Here is a 15397-nt window from a genome sequence, read left to right as displayed (position 1 = left end):
TGTAAATTTGTTCACTACAGCGAAATTATCATTGTCCACTGTGATACAACAGATACTGTCATTTTAGACTATCAAATTTATGAAAACAGGGCAATTTGTGAAGAACAAAGAAAGAAACTAGCTTCAGATTACTTACACTATGTTTGGAAACTTAGGAGAGGAAAGAAAATAAATGATTACTTAAGTAATAAGAGAAAAGAAATGAAATGAAATGATTGTGATTTCTCTCCTTTTTGTTTGGATAAGGAAGAAATAAAATAAAAGAAATGATTGTGATTTCTCTCATTCTTGTTTGGTTAGGTTTCATTAAGAGAAAAGAAAAGAAATGATTTTATGTTATATTACCAAAATAACCTTTTTATATTTTCAATCATTTTATTTCTTTTATTTTTATAGGGACAAAATTGATATTATGAAAATAGTGGTTTCTTTTCTCTTCCAATCTCTCCACTTTTGGGAAGATTGAAAATGAGGCTTATAAGAGAAATGAGTTTCTCTCCATTTCTCTTCATTTCTTCTCATTTCTCTCTACTTAGGTTATCCAAACAAATAAGAGAAATATATATCACTCCATTTCTTTTCTTTTCTCTCCAATCACTCAATCCAAACATAGCGTTAATTTTTAGCCTTGCATTAAGTTCATCAGCTGACCAATAGAAAACTAATGACACAGAGAAATCAGTTTCTGTCTTTTAAAACTTCAAAACCCCAAAAATAGACCTTAGGGCTATAAGTATATGCTAGTAACGCCATGAACAAAGCTTCATACGATCATATATCCCATGTCTCTATCTTAGGCTAGACAAAACCCAGTATTCAAGTTCAACCATGAAAACCACTTCTTCGATTGCTTGATTTCTTGGTACACTATCGAACTCTAAGTCGTTGTTGCCGCCACCGCCGCGGCTGGAGGAGGAGGTGGTGAAGTCTCTACATTGGCAAGGTGGATCACGTTGCTGCTTCACCATGAGGGAACCTTGATTTGGGTCTTCGGTGGTGGTTCTCCAGGCAATGCGATTATTGTGGATCGATTGGAGATTGAAGAAGAGGATTTTGGTCTTCAATGGAGAACTGTGGACTGTGCACTTTGACTGTGATCTTCTTTGTTTGGAATGAAATCGTAGCAGTGGGTCTACAATTTCCAACAAGTGTGTAGAAAGATGATTGGGATGGTGTGCGTAGAATGGTACGAGTAAATGGTATAATTGAAATATTTAGAGTGTGGATTAAGAAGAATAATTAATAATCAAATTAACAAGTGTGTGCACTAAGAAATAATATGTCACATTCCAAAATTTGAGACCGTAAAAGGAATGTACAAAATACAATTTAAACATAATAGATAACCAAAATATTTTAATATACACATATAAGCAGAGTTATAGTCTAGATAATTCATTTTTGTTCCGCTATAGGATTACAAAACATTGTCAAACCAAAAGATAAGAAAACAAAATTACTAGTCCAAATCTTCAAGTGAACCATGGCTCCAACATTTCATCTTGATTGCCTTCGGGATAACCTTCACTATCGTAAATTGTTTCATCACCTGGCATGATATGCCATGAGCTTGGAATGCTTAGTAAAAACGCACACGCCCTCATACCTTCTATCAACCAATCAACTATATACAGAACAAATCGGGTAACACATAATACAATACTACAATAAAGTTCCCTGAATTAGTAGTTAGACTAGACATATAGAATCCCCCAAAGAGATCCTTCCTCCCAACCACAAGGATTGGACACTGAACTATTCGGAACTCCCCTTTTTGCTGCTTTGCAGACCTTACCACCAATGTGCACACCGATTATATATCGGGTAGTGACACCAATGGACCTCAAAAGGGATGACTAAACAAGTGGGCTCGCTTACACCCAAATCATGCCTAGGGCTCGCTTACACCCATGCACATACCATACCAAAGGGCTAAAATGCTATTAACCTAAGGCTCAGGGTTTCACGTGTAATTACCAAAAATTAGGATCTTTACAACCTATTCCCCTTAAATAAATTTCGTCCTCGAAATTAAATCATACCTCACGTCTCAAATAGTTGTGAATAATTTGCTCGCATTGCGTCTTCACGTTCCCAGGTGAACTCTTCAAGACCATGGTGACACCAAAGTATCTTAAGAAGTTAAATTGGCTCTCCTCACAAGTTTATTTCTTGTCTGTCCATAATTACTTCTAGTCCCACGACTACTACAGCCCTAAGTCAAAAAGATTCCTCTGTGTAAATTATTTATAAAAACAATTTGTATATTTGAGATTATGAGTTATCTGCAATTATAAATTTGAGATTGATTTGATTTATTAACGGCTTGGAAGTTGGGACGTTACAGAATGGTATCAAAGCGTAGGGATTAGGTTTTACATAGGATATGTTGGGTGGTTGATATTTGAGGGGAAAAAAAAAATTGATATTTGACGCTAAAAAAAAAAAAACGTTGTTTATATCAAAGTGCGTAGCGAAAGCTATTTGAGGAGTTAGTAATTATTAAATTTTCAAATATTAGATATTGTGAATTTCGAGGACGAAATTTTTTTAAAGGGGATAGATTATGAAATCCCGTATTTTTGAGGTATTAATGTTTTAGTGAGAGATATTAGTGGTAGTTTGGTGGTGAGATTTTTAAATGAGAACCTAACTTATTTTCTTTATTTATTTTGTCTCTTTTTAAGCTCCACCTCATTGTTATTAGTATTTTATTCATCTCTTAGGTTTTTTATTTTATTTTATTTTATTTTACATGAGTTCCAAACAAAATCCACATGGGCGCCATGTCATGTTTCTTTTCATTCCCTCCAAGCAAATTCTCTTTTCTTTCCCTCCAAGTAAATAATCTTTTTTTTTTTATTTTATTTTTCATCATTTCTTTTGTCCTTTCCTTTTCCTTTCATTTAATATTTTTTTCCCCATTTCTTTGGCTCCAAGTTTTCTTGGAGGCTAAGTAGCCTCCCATTATTTAAGTTATAATTTGAAATCATTTTTTCCATCATCTTATGCCTCTGGCTCTCTCTCTCTCTCTCTCTCTCTCTCTCTCTCTCTCTCTCTTATATTGTTCTCTCTTAAATTATAGAAATATTGAGTTTGGTGAGAGTTAGCATTTTATTCAATAGGAGAATAAGCTTTACATACCTTTTCGATCCATAACCTTTGGATATTTATGGTGATGTAGCATAAGATTAAAAGCATTGGTGTTGGAGGGATTTTGTATCAAGTGGTTATGGAATTGTTTTGAGGTAATTCAGCTGGTACACAATATGCTTCGTCTAAATCTCTTTGCAAAGAGTGTTTATTTTAATCATTTCTCATTTGTACTCCTCTTGATTATCCTGGTCATATGTTAAATTCTGTGAAATCATTCTCGTTGATATGATTGATTATTCTAGTTATTGGATAAATTCTTTGAAGTTGTTCTGTGTAGTTAGTGTTGATTTGTCTGGCTAAATGACATGGAAAAACTTCGTACATGGATCGAGTGGACCAGGTATTTGGTCTTGGATAAATTATCATATGTAGAGTTAACTTGTTTGTGCAATTTGGTAAATTGTTTGATTATTGAATCTAATCGATTATGTAATTGTTGGATCCCTGTTGATTTATTCTCTGTCCAAGCCTTGTTATTGCTGTTGTATTGTATACTTCTCGAATTAATTTATTTTTCAGGTGTGGAGGAATTTAGTGGAGATCGGATTTGAAGTTCTAAATAAATTATTTGAGTTGGAGATTTTTGGGCCCACAACTATATATTATTTTTGGAGATTTGTATAATTTATATTTTGGAGACATTTGTGTTAATTATTTATGGAGACAATTTGTATATTTGAGATTATGAGTTATCTACAATTATAAATTTGAGATTGATTTGATTTGATTAACGGCTGGTATCAGAGCCCTAGGTTCAATCCTTTAACCCACGCGTGTCGACTTGTGATTTTAGATATCCTTGCCTCTCACACTATTATATTCTGTTAACATTATATTATATCATAAAAGGGGACTAAAAAAAAAAAATTCGTTTACCTACCATAGGATGGATTCTACGTCGGAAAGCATTGATGACTGGGGAGTTTTTCATTTCCAGAATAGACGGGCAGTAGCCGTTAGCCCACAAAGACTCAATCGACGATGTCAATTAGGAGCGGAATGCGTGATAAAGAAAGCTATTCGGAAGACGGAGGAGAACTTTTTATACTACACCACGCAGGGAAAATAGGCATTACATGATGTATACTGAGACAAGTAAGTGTGAGGAAATAGAATTTTCCTTTTTTAGGTTTTTTTATTACAATAATAACCTCAAATGAAATTACTAAAAAGGATATCAATAATTTTGAGACACCCCATCTCACAATTAAACCTACACACACACTACATCATGAGTTAGGGTTTATGAGAGTACCCACCTTCATCACAACTCATCCATCATCCCCAAATCCTACCTTCAAAACCTACCCACTCTCAAAACCTTGAAAACTCTTTGGCGCCAATATTTCGGCGATAACGGTGGCAACCATTTGATTACTTACACTTCTCTGGCAATGATAATGAGTGGAAGTTTTTCCGACAATCACAACTCCACAAGACGAGAGGAGTACAACAATAAAAGCTCAAAGGAAATTCATAACTTTGATGGTGTTCTTAGCTCAGAGAAGATTGGTTTTGTAAGTATAAGTTTCTTAAAAAAATGATAAAAATAATAAAAACTGTTCATTATTTTTTCGGGACTGAACTCCCAAACATATGATTGAAATTTGGCTTGAACATTGTTTATTTGTTCGGGAACAAGTAATCAAACATTTCTTATTTGTTCGGGAACAAATAACTGAAACCCGTGGAGATTGCAGAACCCACAAAAAGGAAATTTTGAATTTAAAAAAAAAAAAAAAACCTACATTTATTTTTTCAGGTCATGAACAAGTATGTAGAGATGAAAAAATCACTTTCGTGGGTTTTTTTAGGGTTTTAGGGAGAAAGGCTTTTTGGGGTGTAGGGATGTGCATTCAATTAAATCGGTAAAATGTTTTCATAAGGATAATTTTGGTATTATTTTGGGAGAGATTTTTTTTTAAAAGTTATAAAATTTTATAAGTGGAGATCCAAAGAAATTGGGGGTTCAAAATAATTAATGAGATGCTAATAACAGTACTTAAAAGGAATATTTTAGATTGATTGTAGAAATAATAATAAATTAAATTTACTTTTTTATTTGTTTTGAAATTAAAAACATGTATAAACATTTTAGAAATTATAATGAAATGTATGTTATGACATATGACTCCGTTTGATTAAAACGAAAATTTAGTAGAAAGTGAAAGTGAAAAAAAAAATTAAGCGAAAGAAAAGAAAATATATTTTTTAGTAATTATTTAATTAAGATGAAAATTTTGTAAGAAAAATGTAGAAAAATTTAAAATTTTAGTTATAGATAACTCACACATTCAATTTTTCTTGTATTTTCTTGTGTTTTTTTAACAAGAAATAAAAAATTAGTTACAATGCTTATATGAATTGTACAAGAAAATTAGTTTTTTTTATACTTTCCACCACTTTCAAGTTAAAAAAACTCATAAAAGTTAAAAAATAATTTCTTTCACTTTCTACTTATTTCATTCTAAACAAACTAAGCCGTAGGGATTGTTTAGCGTAGTAGTTTATAAGGATTTGGGGTGCATTCTATGCCCCCCACTGTTGTGTTGCCCTATGGACTTATTTTGGGATCTGTTTTGATGATTCGAACCGTTTACATTTTAGAGCATATCGAGTAGAATATACTTGTAAAAAATCAAATTAATCTAATATCGTTAACTTTTTTATCCACTCACGTTTGTATTTATTTTAATACTTTAAATCACAATGTCATTTATTTTATAAATACAAATGTGAGTAAAAAAAAGGATTAACGATAATTTGATTTTTTACAAGTATATTTTACTCGATGTATTTTAAAATATGAAGGATAGTACAAGAGACACCCCAAATCTAGTTTATAATGTTCACAATGAAGGAAAGAAAATTACCACTATAAGAGAGAAAATAAAAGAAATAATTATTTAAGTTATAAGAGAAAAGAAAAGAAAAGAAATGATTGTGATTTCTCTCCTTTTTGTTTGGTTAGATTTCATAAAAGAAAAGAAAAGAAAGAGTTTGATGTTATATTACTAAAATAATTTTTTTATATTTTGTCAATCATTTTATTTCTTTTATTTTTATAGAGACATAGTTGGTATTATGAAAATATAAAAATCTGTTGGTTTCTTTTCTCTCTCAATCTCTTCACTTTTGGGAATATTGAAAATGAGGGTTATAAAAGAAATGAGTTTCTCTCTATTTCTATCCATTTATCCACATTTTTCTCCACTTAAATTATCCAAATAAATAAAAAAAAATACATGGGTGTGTTTTGTTTAGTTTTGAGAGATAAATTTTTAAAAAAAATATTGGGAAAAAAGTTTAGAAATTTTTGTAGTTTGTTTGGTTATGTATTTTAGAAATAGTTTTGGAGTGTGAGAGTTTGAAATGACTTAATATTTTGTTATAATTAAATAGATGTGTGTGAAAGAAAAAATGATTGAGAAAGAAAAATAAAAAAAAAATAATTAATTAATACGTAAGAGAGAAAGTAATTTTAAAAATCACTCAATCTAGAATTCACCTTAACGTAAGCCATAAAAACAGAGGAACTTAAGGTTGGGGGCCACGAGTCCACTTCAATTACTCAATCTGACGACAATGGCCGCAGCGTTTCTCTCAAACCCTCTTCGTCTCCCTCACTCCTGCTCTAATAATAAATATTTGAAAAGCTATGGATTTGTGTCACTACATATAAGGTGTGTTTATTGTTATTATTTTAAATTGCCCTTTTTTTTTTGTTAAATACCGTTCCTATTTTTATTTCTAAGATTTTTTTATTTTTTTTTTGGTCGAAATATTTGTATATAAATGAAAGAATTTGTGCATCATGATTTTTGTTGGTCATTGATAAGAAATTTGACCTTCAAATTAAATCCCTAATTTTTTTTTAAATTTTTTGTGTTCTCTAATATAATTGATTCATAAGTGCCATTGATTCTCCCCTTAATCATCTGGGTTTTTTTTTTTTTTTTGGATTACCTTCTGAACTTGTTTGCTTTTAAACTGGTGTACTATTCATAATAAGGTAATAAAAAAGCTAACAAGTTCAAAAGCTATCATCTATATTGTGATTTTTTTTTTTTTTTTTGGTTTTTGATTGCCTTGTGTAATTGTTAGCTTTTGAACTGGTGTACTAGTGCATTCAGTTAGGCCAAAAAAAAAAAAAAAAAAATAGAATAAAAAAATAATTAACTGTGTTTGAATTATACAATTTGTTATGCCTATATCCAGTTGGGTTGCTGTCTTTTATTTTGTTTGCTTTTGCTTCTATATAGTTCTTAGCAATTCTGACTCCATCAGTTGTTGATGATCTGTTCTCTCCAACTTACTGTTCATTTTGTTATGAATTAGTCATTAGAAATCTACAATATGACTATTATTAGAAATGTCCTTGATACTTGGGGGCTTTTGATTAGTATTTTGATAATGATTTCTATTTAGTTAAAGAATCATTGGAATTTTTAATTTGTATTCTGTTAAACGATCTGTGCGCTTGTGATTTATACTGAGTGCCAATTGCCAAAGATTTACTGGGCTCGTGATTTTATTAAACACCTAGGCCCCAAAATTGTTCTGCTGCAATTTAAAACAGGCTCAATTCTATAGGCCCCAAACCAACTAAACCACTCTGAACTGAATCGCCTTACACACATCAGTTTTGTTAGGTGTTTTAGTATACTTGGTCTGCTTCAGTCATTAAAAAGGAAAAACTGAAATGGTCTGTTTTCTGGGAAATTTTCCCCAAATCCCAACCAAACCTAACTGAGTACACCCCTAACTTCACGGAGAGTTTGCTGTGAGGGAGGGGGAGTTTTAGTGGGCGGGGGGAGGGGAGTTGTTGTGACTGTGAGGGAGAGGGACGTAGGGGTGACACTGGGGGAGTGGGGACAGCTGGGGAAGGCATGAGCTGTGAGGGAGGGGAATAAGGGCAGATCTGTGAGAAAGGAGTCGTTGTGAAGCAGGAGCTGTGGAAGGGGGGACATTTGTGAGAGAGATCATTAAACATAACTGAGAAAGACTTATCCTTGGTGTTTGATCGTTTGTCATTGGAAGCAGAAGATGTATGGTGGTTGGGGCCTGTGTGTTAAGCTGACAATGAACCTTTGTGTGAGATCGAGCACAAAGCGGGGGCAGGGACGGGAGCATAAGCAGGAGCGGGGGTGGAGGAGCGAGGGCATATAGAAGTTTCTTAGGTTGGGAGCACATATAGGAGCATGTATATTGTTATTTATTAAACATATAAAGGTATTCTAACAATTATTTTTTGTTGCTTAGTTGTAATATATGTATTAAAATATGAATAAATATTAGAGATTCATGTCAATTACAAATTGTCTTTATTAAGTATAAATAAATATTATATGAATAGGAACTACTAGAATAAATTTGAATTGTTTTTCTTTTGTTTGTATGAGATTTAAATGTTTGAGAGGTTTTGAGTTTCTTTCTTGACGGAAGCGAGTTTCTTACTTGGGAGCACAAAATCACTTTTCTTAAGAAACACCACTCGAGTATAAGGTTCCTGCCTATGAAGCACAGGTACGGTGCGGCTACGGATATTGGTACGGGTACGATACGATACCTTAAAAAAATATGATACTGGTACGGATAGGGTACGTTAATAAATTTTTTATTTTTTATAATTTATAGTTTGAGATTCAATCTACAAATCAAAGTTCAATACCAAAACTAAAAAGACAAATTTAAAACCTAAAGAGAAATCATAATTCAACAATACCAATACCGAAGTAAAGTCTATAAGTTATTTTAATGCCATTAAATAGGAGAAATTACAAAATAAAATTTCATTCTAAAAGCAAACTAAGCAAAATTTAAAAAGTTAAAGCTTTAGTTTTCACTTCCATGAACTTCATCATTGAATAATACATTTTTCATCTCTGGCACATCAAAGATTTGCAATTTCAAGTAAATAAGAACTCTTTAATAAATTAAACGTATCCCCACCAATGTCTCATAGCTTGGTGTACTTCCAATGTACCCACAAAGTACCTATGGAGTATCCAACTGCCAAAAAATGTATAAAAAGTACATTGTACGTATTTCGAGTACCCGGTACACATACAACCCTATTGATACAAGTACGACAACATTTTCGGAGTATCCATGCTTCATAGGTTCTTGCTACTAAGGTCAAGAGAGGTGTTTGGTTTGTTCATTGGAGGCAGAAGGTGGCCAATGGTAAGCCGACGATGAACCAATCTGATTGAAAGATTAAGACAAAGAGAGGCGCTCTTTGTAGTATGTATCTATAGAGGTAGATCTAGAATGATTGATGTTTGGCGGTGTGTTTGATAGGGGGTTTTGAGAGGTGATTAGGTGTGGGGATGCAAATCACCACACAACCTCCATCGACACACTACTACCACCACCACAATGGTTACCACTGCACAACAACCATCAATGCCACCACCCTACCACTACCACTACCACTACCACTACCAAACATCCACTTTACACCTGTGGTTTGCTCTGGTACACTTCCCTATTTAGAAATAGCCAATTTATCCTTACAATGGTGTTGGTAAGTTTTGCTCTTCACCTCTCTTCATTAATAATTGTATTCAAACTGACAAAAATTGTGTCTCACACACAGACATTCTGAGAGTTGACAAGAGAAATAATTCCAGTCAAAGACAAATTTCCAATGCAAAACTATAACATCCGCATTGTCTTCATATTCTTTCTCTAACCCATGTAACTCTAGCGCTCAATGGTTTAAGGGATGACCATGTGTCATGCGATGGCCTTAACTGGATTGTCTAAGGGAAAAGGCTCGGATGCCACCCCACAAACTGTCTTAACTCTAGTGAGAGATTGGATCCTCGAGGGCTTAGATCATCGATTCCCTCTTTTTCTACCGAGTTTTCTTTCTTTTCTAGTTTTTTTCGTTTCCCTTAGATTTAGGGTTTAGTTCCTCTAGATCTCTCAGGTTTTTGTGTCTTCTTTTTTTGCTTGCTGCTTTTTCTCTTTCCTTGATATAATTTGTTCTTTTTTGTTTCACTGGTGTCTTTTTCATTTTCTTCGTTCATTCTGTGAGGTCGGGACCTCTCTATTTTTTTGTAGATCTCTTGTCAATTCCTTTTCATTTTGGGGTTTGTTTTTGGATGAAATAGTTTTGAAGTTGGTGTCTGATGTCATACCGAGGGCTTGTTGGAATGGATAGAGGCTGGTTGAGGTGGATAGGGGTCCTTGTCAAATGGGGTGTATGTCATAGGTGGTGCCGTGGTGGGGGTTGAGATAGGAGACACGAGAAGAGGGAGAGAGAGTTTTGGCAGAGAGTGGAGGTAGTCGCTGAGGGGGGTGATTATCAATGGGGAGATGGTTGAAATGGGGAAGGAGAGACAAGAGGAGGAGAGATTATGTAGATAGAGAGAGAGGAGGGGCTCTGTCATAGGAGGTATCTTTGCAAAAGAAAAGAGTTTTTGTAGAGAGAGTTAGAGATGTAGTAGATCTGTGGGTATTTTTATGGCAATAGGGTTTGAGGATATGCTAAACTATTTTGCCATTTTGGTCCACAAAGGGTCACCTTTTAGTATTTTGAAAGTTGTGATGTTATCATAATGCTTTGAATAACATCTTTTCATATTCCCTTGATCCTTATAACTAATGCCTCGTTGATTAGAAGTGCATATGACTTCTTGTTGCCATTTACCATATTACTCTTCTTCTTATAGTGGCTTTGGTAGGTCAAATTCATGTTACTCCATATAATTTTTATCACTGCGTGTGATTATGCTGTTTCACCAAGAATTCTCTTGTCCTCGGCATGTGCTATGTTTACACTAACCAATTCTTGCGTATGCAGTTTGTTTCCTTGTTTTTGCTCTTATCTACTGCAATTGTAATATTCCCAGTTTGCTACATAAATTTATGGAAATGTTGTTTCTCCCATTTGCCAATAGTTTGTAAGACATGGCTAATCTCATAGCCATCTGACAAAATTTATGTTCAGTAGGTAGGGCAAGAAAGAACATTCCTGAGATTTATTCTGTGAATAACATTTCCTTCAATCTGTTGTATCCCATATAGTGAAATCTGCAGTCTTGGGTATCATCCAACCGTCAAGGTCCACAATTTCTTGTTTTGCTAGTATTTGAACATTTAAGCTTCATGCAATGCATTCTTAGTCCGGTTTATCTTTAAAAAAAAAAAAAATTTGAAAGTTGCAGTAATGAATATGGAATTTACGAAAATGCATGTATAATTTATCTTGTAAACGAAGACATAGAAAATTCTTTTTGAACAACACTTGTTCATGTTTTTTGCTTGAGCATAAACTAAAATTTATATGCTTTTTAAGTATTCCCCATTCTGTTAATACCTTGCCAGAATGATTTAAAAGCTTTGGCAAAATTGCCTTTGATTCATGCAACTTTTCTTAATCCTGATACGATCAACTTTCCTCTTCAGGTAATTCGTAAAGCATCTTAGAGATACTGTAGGACCCACCTACTATTTCGTATTTCAATTGTTCAGATCTCAATCTTGTTTGACCGACTACATCATAGAGAACGATTGATTTGCTTTATTTATTTGGCAACAATGACAGAATTCTTCAACTCCACAATTTGCAGACAGCTGTTGCAAATGTTCTTGGCAATAATCTTTTTCCACATTTCTGAGTACATTCTGGCAATTGCCATCCACGGTAGATCAAACGTAAGTTGTAGGTCTCTTTTGATTAGCAAAAACTATCTTCTGGCAATGATTTGTTCACTGCTAGAGTACTTTCTTGAAGTTTACTTTTTCTCTGGGTTGAAAGAACAGTACTGGTGGATTAGCGACTTTGGACTCGTAATGGTTGTAATTGGGGAAATCATACGGAAGACGGCAATTTTAACAGCTGGACAGGCCTTCACTCATCTCATTAAGATTTACCACGATGAGGAGCATCACAAACTGGTTACTCACGGTGTCTATAGATTTGTTCGTCATCCGGGATATTGTGGGTTTTTCATTTGGTCAATAGGCACTCAGATAATGCTCTGTAACCCAATATCGACAATTGCATTTGCCATTATTGTTTGGAACTTCTTTGCAAAACGGATACCATATGAGGAGTATTTCTTGAGGCAATTTTTTGGGTCAGAATATGATGAATATGCCTCTCAGGTTCCTTCTGGGATTCCATTTGTGGAGTAGTAAGAATCTATGAAATTTTTAGAATGCGTCATCAAGAAAGCACTAAGGCTCTTTGTCAAAGCTGATTCAATTCATGGGCTGGATGGACTGGATTGCTCTTGAAGATCCAAACATTTTAGATGGTTTGGTTACTTGTTATGTTCCTGTTGGAGATCTCATTCGAAATCAATCAGTCTTCTTGTGATATACTGAAATCAGTATGTGTACCTTCCATAGATCTAACTGTTGAGTCTTGATCCCAAGCCATTACACACAAAGTTGTAAGATTTGCAATCATCACTAGTAATATTTATGCGTTATTGTCGCATAACTTTTTCGTTGACATGAAATAATGGATGCCCTTTCTTATCGGCCTTTGTTTCTTTGTATATTACTGGGCTCTATATGTTTAAGCAGAAAGTAGAAATGTTCTTCATTCATGCTGCTGGATGACATATTATTGTCTTTGGATTATCACAATAAATGGTTACATTGTATTCTGTTATTGTGTGCATTGATATGTTGTTAGAATAAGTCATGAACCATGCATAAGGCTATATATATATACTTGCATGGTTATGAGTGGAGTGGACCTCCAATAGGAAAGGGTTAAAGCCATAGGCTTGAGACCAATCAAGGCCAATCTTATATGTTGTGTTTTGATCATGAATGCATTGCAGTGAAAGCTTTTGGGAATTTTATTGTGATTCAATAGATAACAAAACATTCCATTTCAATTTAGATAATATCTATCTATCTATCTATACTACTATAAAGGGAAAGCTAGAATTGGTGTTGATGTCTGTCTTTTTGTTTCAAAACATGTACAATCATTAAATTAGGTGAGAATTTCAAGGTATGAAAATCTCGAGTCATAATTCGACAATTGTGAGTGTTTTGAATAGGGGATTGAGGAATTTGAGATAGAGGTTTTGTTTTACCCCAGTTTTGCTTGATAACAATGCACTGGCATGTGTGTGTGTGTGGGCGTGTAATGTGTTATTGCTGAGTGGCTGTAATGAAAAATGCTTTGAAAATTGAATCATGGTGATTAGAGTCAGTGCTGGACAATGGCTAGAGAAGAGAGAACAAACTGACTATAGAAGAGAATTAATCTATTTAGATTTTGTTAACAAGTGTCCTTAAGGCAAGTGTTAAGGATGCATTAAATTATCTTAACCAATCTCACTATTATTTTCAATCAGTTGGGTCAATATCAGTGTAATTTTTATTTCTCAACCCGAAACAAATTGTACATTGTGAAAAATTTGCTTAAAACTATAGTTTCAATCGATCTCAAGCAATCGGTTTGATTTGATTCAATTCGATTCCGTCAATTTTTAATGGATAGTAAAATTCATTATCAAAGCTATAATTTGATTCATTATCAAATCTTCTCTCTCCAATCTTCACCATTGAAGCAACATTTGTCAAAAAATAAAAAATTTGGTACTATAACTAGCCAAAAAATAGCTTTAACATTGCTAATTTTGCAATGACCATTGGAGTAATAACCCAACGGTCAAAAATAGTTACACCACTCTAATAATAACTTGTTATTTTGGTACAATCATATTTCACATCTTCATCAACCAAATTATTGGTCCAATTAAGTATCAATATTTTTTTTAATATGGATAAATTATGATTATCAATGTAATTTTTTATTCAATTTCTGTAATTATAATTTTTGATATTGTTAAGTTTTTAAAATTTGTAGAATTTTCTATAGTTTTAGAATTTCTAATTGTGAGTTTAATTTGTAGAAGTTTCGAACTTCAATAGGAGTAGTTAGATTTTTGACAACAAATATAATATAACCGAGAGTAACTTTGTCAAACTTTCAACCAAATTTAGCACAAATTTGACTTCACCATTGAAGTTGCCCAACCCTCAGCATTCTAACTGAACTCTCAAACACTAACAATTAACCTCTAACACCATATATATGCAAGGGGAGTTACTTTCCATTTTCATCCTATCATATGCTTCCAAAATACAGAAAAAAATATTCTACTAAAACAAACAAACCATTAAATTTAATATTTCAATCTCTCGTAGCCAATCTGACATGACATAAAAGGGACAATACATGAAAAAGACTCATCTGGGAATATATATTTTGTATAAACCCAACAAAACCAAGCTGCTCCATTTTGTTCTAATGGCTTCCCTAAATTGATTTAGGGTAAAATATTCAATTTGCAGAGGGAAACCATATAGAGAACTAGGCGGCATGAGCAATTATCTATTGAATGACTCTATTCCTTCGTTTCTTTTTCTTTTTTGTCAACATGAAACAATTTGTTAATTTGTTTAGTAAAATTAATGTACTACTTAAAAAGTCATCGCTACTCCATTAGGTCAAACTCTTGACTTTTTCTCATTGCACTCTAAAATGCAACTACATGCCAACTTACCACAAGAACCTTGGTGAATAACTCCGTTCCTTTGCTAAGGCCAAAACTTCTTTTTTATTTTATATATATATATATATATATATTTTGCTTATAAAATCTTAATATTTAAAATAGATCTACCTAAATTAAATAATAGGAATAACTCAACTATCAAATTAGTTTGTTACCGAGTTTGCAAAATAAGAAAATTAAAAAGAAGGGTTCTATTGTACAACCTTACTTCGTAGACAATTCTCTCTCCAAATTTTTTATACAATGGATCAAAAGGAATTGCCAATTCTCCAGCCATAAAAAGAAAAAAAAAAAAAAGAAGAAGAAAAAAAAAAGGTATTCTGTCCACCAATTTCACATTTATAAGATGTCCCAAATCTCTTAAATTGAATTGAAAAATTATCCTATTATCCATGAGGACTCATTCCAACATTGCATTTTCTTTCTTCTGTCTAATGACTTTAGTGGGAATTATATTTCAACAAAAAATGAGATTAGTCATTCCATTCTCACTTCATGCCATTCTTGTATACCAAATATAGCCTAAAGTATCAAATCTTAATTTCTCAAACGTAAGATTTCTCATTAATGTGAATGTCATCAATGCTACACAGCCAACTTCAATTGTAATACAACAAACAAAACACACAGAGAAAATAAAAGATGTAATAGAAATATCAGTTCAACACCCGGAGACATTG

At 33.1% G+C, this 15397-nt stretch overlaps 1 protein-coding gene across 2 annotated transcripts; it reads left to right on the top strand.

The window, feature by feature from the left end:
- Window positions 1-6623: 6623 nt before the first annotated feature.
- Window positions 6624-12654, top strand: LOC114283090 (protein-S-isoprenylcysteine O-methyltransferase A). 2 transcript variants are annotated; one of them, XM_028225922.2, is made up of 3 exons: window positions 6624-6839; window positions 11575-11823; window positions 11932-12654. In XM_028225922.2, the coding sequence occupies exons 2-3, from the start codon at window positions 11707-11709 to the stop codon at window positions 12304-12306; spliced, it is 492 nt and encodes a 163-aa protein (XP_028081723.1). In that variant the 5' UTR covers window positions 6624-6839; window positions 11575-11706; the 3' UTR covers window positions 12307-12654. The 2 variants fall into 2 exon arrangements, with proteins under 2 accessions (XP_028081723.1, XP_028081722.1); XM_028225921.2 differs by having other exon boundaries at window positions 6628-6839; window positions 11575-12654.
- Window positions 12655-15397: the final 2743 nt, after the last annotated feature.

The sequence above is a fragment of the Camellia sinensis genome, chromosome 7, assembly GCF_055761805.1.
Source record: "Camellia sinensis isolate YWXY chromosome 7, ASM5576180v1, whole genome shotgun sequence".
NCBI lineage: Eukaryota > Viridiplantae > Streptophyta > Magnoliopsida > Ericales > Theaceae > Camellia > Camellia sinensis.
Note: the sequence above shows the minus strand (reverse complement) of the source record. Positions and strands in the feature narration are given on the sequence as shown.